A 12826-nucleotide genomic window follows, 5' to 3' on the forward strand; every position below is an offset into this window, starting at 1 on the left:
ACATCAAACTTGGCACACTGGTACATCCTAAGGAGTAGATGACCCCTATAGATTTTGAGGTCACATGGTCAAAGGTCAAGGGTCAAACTGGGCATAGGAATATACTGACCATTCAATGTCTAGAGAACCCTTTGCTTGACAGACATCAAACTTGGTACACTGGTACATCTTCAGAAGAAGATGACCCCTATTGATTTTGAGGTCACATGGTCAAAGGTCAAGGGTCAAACTAGACATTGGAATATTCTGTTTGCTCAATATTTTGAGAACCTTTTGCTTGACAGACATCAAACTTGGTACACTGGTACATCTTCAGAAGAAGATGATCCCTATTGATTTTGAGGTCACATGGTCAAAGGTCAAGGGTCAAACTAGACATTGGAATATTCTGTTTGCTCAATATTTTGAGAACCTTTTGCTTGACAGACATCAAACTTGGTACACTGGTACATCTTCAGAAGAAGATGATCCCTATTGATTTTGAGGTCACATGGTCAAAGGTCAAGGGTCAAACTAGACATTGGAATATTCTGTTTGCTCAATATCTTGAGAATCTTTTGCTTGACAGACATCAAACTTGGTACACTGGTACATCTTCAGGAGAAAATGACCCCTATTGATTTTGAGGTCACATGGTCAAAGGTCAAGGGTCACACTGGACACAGGAAATTACTGTCCGTTCAATATCTTGAGAACCCTTTGCTTGACAGACTTCAAACTTGGTACACTGGTACATCTTCAGGAGAAAATGACCCCTATTGATTTTGAGGTCACATGTTTAAAGGTCAAGGGTCAAACTGGACATTGGAATATACTGTCCGCTCAATATCTTGAGAACCCTTTGCTTGACAGACATCAAACTTAGTACACTGGTACATCTTTAGGAGAAGATGACCCATATTGATTTTGAGGTCAAAAGACAATAGTTGAACTGGACATAGTAATATATTGTCTCCTATATTCTAAGAATTATTTGCTTGATTGACATGAAACTTGGTACACTGGTACATCTTCAGGAGTAGATGACCCCTATTGATTTTTAGGTCACATGGTCAATTCACTCTTGACATAGGAAGATATTGTCTGCTCATTATTTTGAATTGATGATACTGTTATCAATTAAATGATGTGTGTGTATAACCCTTTTCAATTTTGCACCATGGGGGCATATGTGTTTTACAAACATCTCTTGTTAACTTCTTCTTGATAACTATCATTCCAATTCTTTTCAAATTTGGTATAAAACATCTTTGGAACAAGGGGAACTTAAATTGTAAATTTCAGGATTCCTGCACCCCTGGGGCCTTAGGGGCAGGGCAAAAACTGCCCAAAATTGACCAATTTTCAAAAATCTTCTTCTCAAGAACCGCACATGTGTAAGAAAAACTAAATGCATGGTGATGAAGAGCAGGAAGGCCTCTACCAAAATTGTAAATTTCATGATCCCCAGGGTAGGGGTTCTGACCCCAGGGTGGGGCCAAACTTGGTATATAGTGCTAAATGGATAGAGCAGGTAGTCTTTTACCAAAATTGTAAATTTGATTTTCTCCAGAGTAAGGGTTCTGACCCCAGGGTGGGGCCAAACTTAGTATATAGTATGTATGTGTTAGTTTGTGTTAGTTTGCTGATACTGTATAAAATCTAAAATCTAAATGCATACTTAGAGATAGCAGAAAAGGATGTACAAAAAATGGTGAATTTCATAACCCAGGATTATGACTTTAGGATGACTCCAAATTAGTCATATCTTTTGATATTTTAATGTTAATACACCTAATATTTAAAGCCTTTCATCAGTGTATGCACTTTTGAGGGCAGTGAAGTTTTAAGAACACATCTTGTTTATACTGTTGCCGAACATTAGAATTTAATTAGCTTAGATATTCAGAACAGGAAATTTTTTCTAGATTTCATAGCCCATGGAAGTAGTGATACTTTTTCACTAGTATTCAGGTGACCAATAAGGCCTGTGGGCATCTTGTTTAAAAAGAGGGGGCATATTATTATGCACCTATCAGTCAATCTGTAGACCAAGTCTTGTCTGCTCAATATCTTAAGAACCCTTTCCGTGATAGTTACCAAACTTTGTACAGTGGCTTCCCCTAGAGAATACATGACCCCTATTGGTTTTTAGATCACAAGGTCAAAAGTCAAGGGTCATTCCTTTGAACATTGGATGGTGTTGTCCACTCAATATCTTGAGAACCCTCTCCTTAAAAAGTATAGTAGATAACCACAAATGATTTTGAGGTCAACGAACAAGGGTCAAACTGGACATATTAAAATATTGTCCACTCAATATCTATTGTCCACTCAATATCTTGAGAACCCTTTTCTTGATATACATCAAACTTGGTACATTGATTCCCCTTAAGAAGAAGATGTCCACTGCTGATTTTGTGGTCACGTCAAACGTCAAACTGGACATAGTAAGATATTGTCTGAGTAATTTCTTGAGAACCAGACATCAAACTTGGTACACTGTTACATCCTAAGAAGTAGATGCCCCTATTGGTTTTTAAGCCACAAGGTCAAAGGTCATGACTCAAATGACTGGTTTAAATATTTGGAAATTTCTGTTTAGTATCTTGAGATATCAAACTTAGTATTGTGGTTGCCCCTTACTAGTAGATCTATAACTCATTTTTCTCACTATCATTACAGACATTCTAGATTTAAAGTTAATCCTTTTCAATATTGCCATATAGAAGGGTATATATGTTTCTAAAACATTTCTTGTTGGGAAATAAGAATTAGCGTATTTGTAAAACATTTTGACAACCCACATGAGAGTTTATGATCTCTGTGACTCCTATTGGTTGCTGTATGGTGAAATCAAGATCAACTGTGGATAAGATGTGACTTTGAATGGAATTTGCAAGATAATTAAGAAATACTCTAATTATTCTAATAAAGAAACTCCATCTATATGCAATATCAAAACATGAGAAGATAGACTGTAAAATTGTAGGACTGGAGACAGACATACATGTAGGTTCAATTGATGTGGTGCTTATAATTTCAGATATCTTTAAACCCTTGTTATTTCAAAGTTTTTCAAGTCCCACCAACTTTGACAATATATTGATATTCAACGGTATGTTGTGTATTACAATTCTGCAAGTGATACAGAAGATGGTTTTGCATGTTATGAAGTTTAGCATGTTTAGAGTGTTGAGTCCTGATAAATTTCAAGGAAGATATTGGCTGCAGGATGCCATTTTTTGTCACACTGGAAGAAATTTTAAGGATGATCTCGATAACAATGATGACCAGACCTCTAAATTGTGAAATATACTCTGGTGCGAGGTTTCTTTGCAGGCATATGAGGTCTGTTGGTTCTGATCTCGACTGGGACTGGGAGTTGAAATTATTTCTCCAAAATTGTGTGTGCTGTGATTGTATGTAACAACAGTAATCTTGGTTGAGATTTGGCTTGGCTGAATATTTGGACTGACGCCTTCACCAAATCTCGGAGTAGTCCTTCATAATTCATGTCTGGAAATTTACTTTCAGCTTCGACCGGTTCTAGCAATTGATGTGCACTTAGGTGACACTATTGTTTGCTTCAAATCAGTTAGTTGACTATCAAACCAAATCTGTATCACTATAAATGCTGTATTACTTAACTGTCTAAGTATGTAAATTCCATAAAATAAACCATCACTTATTTTTCCATTGAAATGAAGACTTCTATGGTACAATATTTTATCTCCCAAAATTGAAGAGTTCTTATAGTTTGTTTTTTAAATTAGCGAAATGCAAGTAGGTATGTAGAGATACAATGTATCAGTAACTAGATAAAGCAGACTCTAGGAACTCTTCAATTCCAGGAGATAAAATATTGTGTCATGGAAGTCTTCATTTGAACGGAAAATTTAGTGCCTATTTTCATTTTGGGATTTTTATACCTAGACGTATAAGCAATACAAAATTAATAGTGATAGAGAGTTAGTTTGATAGTCAAATCACTTATTTGAAGCAAACAGCAGTGTCACCTAAATGCACATTAATTGCTAGAACCGGTTGTTAGCTGAAAGTTAAAATTTCCAGACATGAATTATGAAGGACTGCTCTGAGATTCGGTGAAGGCGTCAGTCCAAATATTCAGCCGAGCCGAATCTCAACCGAGATTAGTAATAACAGGAATTCACAAAAAATATCAAAAAGTAAAAACTTGCTAGTTTGTTTAAAAAAGAAAGGATATAAAGACATCTGGATTGGATACTTACATCTTGCATATGATCTAAACAAACTGGACATGCAGGCTTGATTTAAGGTATATTCCTTACATATCTGGAAGAGATACATTTTTTTGGGCTTTGATTTTTTCAGAAATGATAAGATTATATCTAGTGCAAATGATGCTGGTGAGATCAAGAAAGCAACAATTCGACTGCTTCGCACTATTGTTGTTTTGACACAGACTATGAATGCAATTCCAGAGGATGCTATGCTGACCATGAAGTTGCTCTACTATGATGATGGTGAATTTTTTATTTGAATGTGAAATACTGAATAATGTACCTTAAAAATATGAAAACTTCATTTTCATATGGTTGCCTTTCCATGAGTGGCAAATTGTTTTACATCCATTTTATGATAAATTTTGAAAATAACAGAAAAAAAACAATGTTAAACAACTGTCAACTTCATTACATCAAACTGTATTTTGTAAATTATGTTAATACAAGCTTCTTATACCCAACTGCTTGCCAAAGCTCACTTTTCTGTCATTTGATATCTGTACAAAAACATGAGAGTGACTCGAGATTCTAGGAGAAATCAGCAATTACAATTCTACATCAAAGTACCCGCAAAGCTAAATGACTTAAAGTCTGATTTCCCCAAAGTATAGGATAGGCTTTGTAAGATAGAAGTTTATCATCTCCTTGAATTACATTTAGAATGAGGATGTCGGTATTGCACGTGTCAGTGTGAATGCTATATGTCTTCATTGGTCTACATATTGATAGCTTAATATAAAACTTAAAGTCAATATTTTTCCAAAAATCTTCCTCAGAAATCACTTGGTTATAGTTTAAGTTTGACTTGGCCTCAATGATTTTATTTGTCATAGTGCTAGCTTCAAAATAATGTGATTGTCTAATACAAAATGATCCTAGTAAACTAAAGGAGGGCGCTCAATGACTAGAAATAGAATTTAGGAGTAAATTTAATGACTGACTTCTGTATTGTGTGGCTGCCTGTCATGATGCTCTATTCATGTATCAATGAAATGAATATATCCTATGCATGTACATACCCATAAATTATGAAATATTGTTTCAGAAACAAAATTAATGGCTTTATTACCACAATTATAGTGAATTTTTCTGTACTTTTTATTAGATACTTCTTCACTTTGGGCAATTATGTTGCAAAAGGTAGTGAATTATTATAATTTTACTCATAATCCATGCTTCCTATCCATTCATTGTACTTAAAAGTCCCTGTGAGACTGGAGACTCTAGTCACTGACTTTATGAGTACTGTTCAGATAATGATTATGAAATAATAAAGTCATTGTATGATTTTGCAGTAACTCCTGCAGAGTATGAGCCTCCCGGATTTAAACCATCAACACTCACAGACTTTAAATATGAAGAGGAACCAGTGACCATCAACGTTGGAGATGTAGCAACTGTAAGTATTATTTCTGTAATAAAAGCTGAGTATTGCTGACTGACATAGATAATGGCGCAAGTGGTTATTGAACCGGACCGAGAGGAAACTCATACCCCGCTGAAATATATATATATACGCTGCTATTATAAAGATCACACTCAGAGGTGCAGCAGATTATGCATTTTTCTGCAATGCTTGCTACCTTCATCACCTGATGAAAAACAAAGAAAACATTTTATTATTTAGATGAATACCTGCCCATAAAGTTACGCTTGGGTGATTTTACAAAGAATTATGGAAAAGATTGGTGTGTTTGATGTAAAAAGACAAAAAAGTTATGGTCTGGACAAAAACGAATGCCCCAAAAATTCTAGGTTTACATAAAAGGTCATGGTCAAAGGTAATAAAAAATGGTATGAGACACACTGTTGCATATTTGGTATGTGGGTATACATGTACCATGATAAGACAGTGTGTCACGTGCCATTTTTGATGACCTTTGACCTTTTATGTAACTGTCAAATAATAGAATTTTTTGGGCATTTTTATTGTCCAGACCATAACTTTTTTTTTTTTGACATAGACCTTTGATATTTGGTATGTGGGTATACCATGATAAGACAGTGTGTCATGTGCCATTTTCCTGACCTTTGACCTTGACCTTATATATAAAGATCAAATAATAGAGTTTTTGGAGCATTTGTTTTGCCTGGACCATACCTTGTTCGGTCACCTGAATGTACTCTATTGCAAATGGTTGTCGTCCTCCGTCGTCCGTTAACAATTCAACATTTTTAATTTCTTTCAATTTTTTTCAAATTTGGTTTGAAGCATTTTTGGAACAAGGGGGACATAAATTGTAAATTTTACCTCTGGGGCTTTGGGAGCAGGGCAAAAACTGCCCAAAATTGACAAATTTTCAAAAATCTTCTCTAGAACCACACATCTAAAAAAAACAAAAAAAACTAAATGCATAATAATGTAGAGCAGGAAGGCCTTTACCAAAATTGTAAATTTCATGATCCCCGGGCTAGGGGTTTTGATTAAAATGTTTTTTAAATAAACTATGGAAAATCAAAGGGGAGACATCAGTTTTAGTGTGCTAAAAGAATTCTTCCTAGTTATAATCGATTTAAACCATGTGGAGTTCACCAATACATACAATTGACAAAGTAAACTGCAACTTTTATGATACATGATTCTCTGTAATGCTAGAATCTGCATTCTGGACAAAGCAAATTTATTTTGGACACAAGAAAGGTTAAAAAATGAATGAATCTGTTTCTTTGTCATTTGAATGTAGCAAAACTTTCTTGATATTAGAACAGCAAACACAGAAATGTTGAAGTGCACCGTCATGTTTTGTTGCAGCAATATCAAACATCCTTTGCTGTTGATAAGGTTGTTTATACCAATGACTACAAGTAGCCAAGAAACAAGGTTTATATATAGTGCTTATTTTATGATGGGTGTTGCTTTTTAATAGCCTTTCCACAGGTATGTTTATCATTACTTTTTTGCAGATTTGTGTTTCATTAGAACTTCATTTTTAACTTACCTGAGCTAAAGGCTAAAGTTAGTTTTCTGATCAAAAGTTGGTGGTTTTGGCGTCAAACTTTTAATAATTTCCACTTTTTCTCCAGAATCATTGGGCCAATTTAAACCAAACTTGGCACAGATTATCCTTGGGTAATGGGAATTCATTTTTTCTTCTTTTTCAAATGAACGTCCATCATCCCTTTCAAGGGAAGAATATCAAGAAAACAAAAAATTAGGGTGGCATTATTTAAAGATTTTTTGTTAAGAACCACTGGGTCAGAAAAGATGAAACGTGTGTGAAATTTTCATGACATAATGAAGTCTGTAAATTAGTCCAAACAGAGAGAGAGGAATTATCTTTTGAAAATCTTCTCAAGAATAACAGGGCCATGTTAAGACATATTTATATGCAAGCATCTTCATGTAGTACATATTAAAATCATGGCCACCTTAGTGTGGAGCCATAATAGGGGAACAAAGTTTTAGATGGGATTATATCTGAAGAAAAAAACAAGCTTGAAAAATATTTTTCTCAAGAGCAACAGTGCCATGATTAGTTGTATTGATATTCTTGAAAGCATTTTCAGGAAGTGCAAATATGAACTAGTTCAATTTGGGGATCAAAGTCTTTAAAAATCTTTTTCTCATGATGATTAGTCATGTTGATAGGAAAGCATCCTCAGGTAATGCAGGTTCCAGTTAATTCAAATCATGGCGGGTAGGGTGGGTATGTACGTTGGAGCCATAATATGAGATAAAGATTTTAGATGGCAATATTTTCTTTAATCTTATCAAGAACATTAAGGCCATGGTTAGTCATATTGATAATGCAAGCATCCTTAGGTAATGCAGATCTGAGTCCCTTTATGACCTGGTGGGGTGGGGGTAGGATGTCAAAGGGGATCAAAGTTTTACTGAACAATATATAAGATAAGATCTTTTAAAAATCTTATTCTGAAGAGCACCAGGACCAGGATTAGTCATATTAAAATATGATGAGTAGTATGCAATCATCCTCAGGTAGTGTAGATTCAAGATTGGTTGAACCATGGTCTTGGAATGTTGGTTCGGACCACAATAAGGATAAAAAATTTGCATGGCAATATATATTTTCAAAAAACTTGAAAATCTTAGAAAAAACCACTGGCAATTAGTCATATTAATATTCATAATATTAATATTCATATTGAATGAAATCATGGCCTTGGTGGCTAGGGTGGAACTAAAATATGAATTCCAAGTTTTGCATGAGAATATGTAATAAGAAAATTTTAAACATTCTTTTCAATTCTCACAGGACCACACTAAATCATGTTAATATGCAAACATTCCCAAGTTGTGTGGACCTTAGTTTTATGTCTCCTTGAAAAAAGGGGTATATTGTTGGCTTGCACCTGTTGGTCAGTCAGTCGGTTGACCAAATGTTATCTGCTCAATATCTTAAAGAGACACTACAGCTCATTTTCGACATTTTAATGAAGTGTTTTTAAAACCATATATTGATAAAATGATAAAATTCACATCGATACTGACAATTTTGAACAATTGGGATGCATCAATTTACTCTCAACTGCGCTTTGAAGATCGTCCGGAATTCAAAGATTTCTTCATGCTGACTCGGACTTTTGAATGCTTATTTACATCACGTGGTTTTGAATGACAGCAAAGGTGTTGTGTAGGAACTTATCTAAATTCCCCTTCAAGGGGGTCCACACTCACCTTTCAAGTACATAAGATTATTCCCTGCTCCTTATAATAACTAATTATAAATCATTATTTCAACAGAAACCCTTCCATGTTCCCATTGACCGATGTTTTTACAACTAACACGTGTCGTGTTCAGATAAAAATAGCACTTACTTTCAAATGTAGTGTCTTCGCAGCTAGTCTCAATGGCAGATTTAGGGGGCCAGTATCCCCTCTCCCTTTTTACGCCACAGATTGTGAATGAAAATCCAAATTTTACACCCGAATGGTCGATTACTTTGCCTAATCTTTGACTTTCACATTCCTCTTCGGAAATCCTAGATCCGCCACTGAGTTACATGCGTTTCTCCGAGCTCTCTGTTTTCCAACGGTCATACTGATCCCAAGGTAAATTTTATTTCACGCATGAGTTTTATCTCATTCTATTTTTACCTCTTTTCTCACAGAATCTGTCAAAATTCTAGATCTATCAACTACACTTTCTCTCACTGGACGACATGCTGCACTGTTTACTGTCTATGCGCATGCGTCTGAAGACTAAAAGGAGGAGACTCGATATTTTTTGTATAGGCCATCAAAAAGTATTAATTTTTACGTTAAAACGATAATTTTTAACTTTAGATAAGTGTTATTTTCGTAAAGTTCATACTTTCAACAATGCAACAAAAATTGAGAAAGCGCTGAGAAAATTGTCATTTCATGATTTTTGCGCAAAATGAGCTGTAGTGTCTCTTTAAGAACCTTTTGATTTACAGACATCAAACTTGTTATTCTGGTTTCCCTTAAAGAGTATAAGACTCCTATTGATTTTAAGGTCAAACTGGACATAGTAAGATATTGTCCACTCAATATCTTGAGAACCCTTTTCTTGGTACACTGGTTCCTCCCAAAATTTAGATGCCCCTATTGATTCAAAGGTCAGGGGTTAAACTACTGTAACTGTAGTAAGATAGAGTTTACTCAATATCTTGAGAACCCCTTTGCTTGACAGACACCAAACTTGGTACACTGATTCACCCTAAGGAAATGATTTCCCCCATTGATTTTGAGGTCACGAGATACTACTTTGGATATGGAAGATTTCCGCTCAATATCTTGTGCACCCTTTAATGATAGATATTGAACTTGGTACACTGGTACCCCCTAAAGAGTAAATGACCCATTGTGTTTCAAGTCACAAGATCAAAGGTCATGACTCAAATGACTATATAATGGAAATGTCAGTAGCCCTTTTCACAAAAAATCTTACGATTAAGATGAAAATTTTAAAACACTGTAATTTTATAATTCTTCACTAATTATATATACTAGCGAAAAAAAGAAACTGCATTATAAAATTTAGTATACTTTTTCTATATTAAACAATCGATAAAGGTGATGTTTTTGAACAATATCGGATAGTACCCGACTCAGATGCACGGACTATTTCATGGTTAGTGAACACATGTTGTTTATTGAAGTGTTTGTACGCACAAGTTTTACTGGCCAATACTGTGTGGAGTAAGAAATGTAAAAGGTTTGTTTGGACACTATTCGTTAAGGAAAGCACTTTAGTTTTGACAAAATTTACCCTTCTGTCATGCCACGACTCTTCGAAAACCAACGTAATCATGCTGTTGGGATGCTTCAAGCTGGAATGGCACAAAATATCGTAGCAAGACACTTTGGAGTTCATCGGAACACCATCCAGTCATTATGGAAACGTTTCCAACAATTTGGTAACACTCGGGATTGACCACGTTCTGGGCGTCCTTGTGTGACTCGCGTCGATAGGACAACCACATTAGACTTGTGCACCTGAGAAATCGCTTTCAGACAGCAAGTTTGACTGCTCGAAGCATTCTTGGACTTCGACCAATCAGTCCAAGAACTGTGCGTAATCGTCTGCGCGAGCACAACATCAGACCAAGACGTCCAGCGGTGTGCCCAATACTGCTTCAACGTCATCGTATTGCTAGACTATTGTGGTGCAGACAATATCTGCGATTCAGAATACAGGACTGGGCCAATATTCTGTTCACTGATGAATCCAGATTTCATTTGGATAGCATTGACGGCTGTTGTAGAGTGTATCGTCGCGTTGGGGAGCGGTACCAGAACGCTTGTTTTGTGCAACGTTGACAATTCGGTGGAGGTAGCGTTATGGTGTGTGGAATAACAGCACGTGGAAGGACTCCTCTACAAATTGTCAATGGAAATCTCACCGGCGTATGCTATCGAGACGAAATGTGATACCCTTCATACAGAGACAGCAAAATCACATCACTCTGCAGCAAGACAACACAAGGCCACATGTTGCACGTGTAGTCAGGGACTTTTTTGTTCAACAGAATGTTGATGTCTTGCCTTGGCCAGCTGTTTCCCCCAATTTATCGCCGATTGAGCACGTCTGGGATGAAATGGAACGACGTCTACGCCGTTTTACCAAATCAGCCGGTGACATTGGCTGATTTAGGCTAGGCTTTAACCAACATCTGGAACAACATCCCTCAAGCATTTCTGAACACTTTAGTGGCATCAATGAGGCGCCGTTGTCAAGCATGCATGAATGCAAAAGGTGGTCACATGCGTTATTAATTTGTGAATTCAAGTTCGAATACCAGTGTCTTTCGAGTGTGCTGAAATTGACGTTATTCGACGTTGACATTAATGGATTATGAAATGTTGTAACGAATACATTTGTTAACAGTATTACAAAAAATAAAATTTGTTCATTGTTATTTTTAATATTTTTTCATATATTAAATAATGCACAGTTTCTTTTTTCCGTTAGTATACATGTACATAGGTGATAAAACTGACATTCTTACGGACAGCATAGTTGCACTCAATTGAATATAAAGCAGAGACAAATCTTTATTATAGTCTTAAGATTTTTTGTAAAAATGGCCACTGCTCAGTATCTTGAAAGATCAAATTTGATAATGTGGTTGCCCCAGACTAGTATATAACCCATCTTTTTCACTGTCATTTCAGACATTCTAAATTTCAATATTGCCACATGGGGGACATTTATATGTTTCTGATACTGTTTTTGTCTGTCGCCCCCCGCCCCCCCCCCCCCCCCCCCCCCTTCAAATCATGGACTCTGATTGGGTTTAAGAGTGGGGCTTGAAATTAGGATAAAATTGTAAATAGTATGAATATAGACAATAAAAAATTCTTTAAAAAACACAACAGCAACACTAGGTTAGTAATTTGTTATAGATGCATTCTTATGTTATGTGGATTCAAATTTGGTTAAATCGTGACCCTGTGGTGCTAGGGTGTGGTCATAATGTGGGGTCAAATTTTTTTGTTGGAATAAAGAGGTCTTTAAAATCTGATAATGAAGACCAGCAGGGCCTATCATGTGACTTTTGTGAGCGTTGTGGCCTGTGTTTACTAGGGCTGAAATGATACGCCCCCTTCACAATATGATACGCATTGCAATACTTATGCCATGATTCAATATTTTCAATGCAATACATTTTATAGAAGAAACCAAGAATAACTTTGAAGAAAAATTTAATTGCAAAGTTTCACAGTCAGAATTTCAAAAGTAAACTGTTTCCAAACCGTCAAACGGTAAGATGCCTGTTGGCTCTGTAGTTTAAACAGATAAAGTTCATTATTGTTTTTGTCTGACTTTTATCAGATGCCATTTTGTCCCTCGTGCATGTAGATAATAAATATTGGTCACGCCTGATGTACTTTAAATTACCAAACCCGATTTTAAAAAATGTATCGAACGGAAGATCAAGGCAATGAATGGAGCGTTTATGTTGAACAGTATCGATATTTCGGTGAATCGTTTCATCCCTAGTGTGTTTACTTCAGTTTCTATTAATTCTGTTTCCTTGCAGCACAGGTCATAAACAGGCTTGCATGTAGTTTAGGTTCATACTAACAATACCTTTTGATGATTGTACCATCTAGTATATGGAAGTCGTATGTTGTCAAAAAATTATTA

General features: G+C 35.7%; 1 protein-coding gene across 1 annotated transcript in view; it reads left to right on the forward strand.

Moving 5' to 3' along the window:
* Nucleotides 1-12826, forward strand: part of LOC125646118 (HORMA domain-containing protein 1-like) — a 77882-nt gene that overhangs the window by 25490 nt on the left and 39566 nt on the right. Inside the window, exons 8-10 of the mRNA XM_048872273.2 lie at nucleotides 4336-4487; nucleotides 5543-5646; nucleotides 7115-7125. Of these exons, the coding sequence (XP_048728230.2) occupies nucleotides 4336-4487; nucleotides 5543-5646; nucleotides 7115-7125 (267 nt within the window). The remainder of the gene's footprint in view (nucleotides 1-4335; nucleotides 4488-5542; nucleotides 5647-7114; nucleotides 7126-12826) is intronic.

The sequence above is a fragment of the Ostrea edulis genome, chromosome 6 (genome assembly GCF_947568905.1).
Source record: "Ostrea edulis chromosome 6, xbOstEdul1.1, whole genome shotgun sequence".
NCBI classification, from domain to species: Eukaryota; Metazoa; Mollusca; class Bivalvia; order Ostreida; family Ostreidae; genus Ostrea; species Ostrea edulis.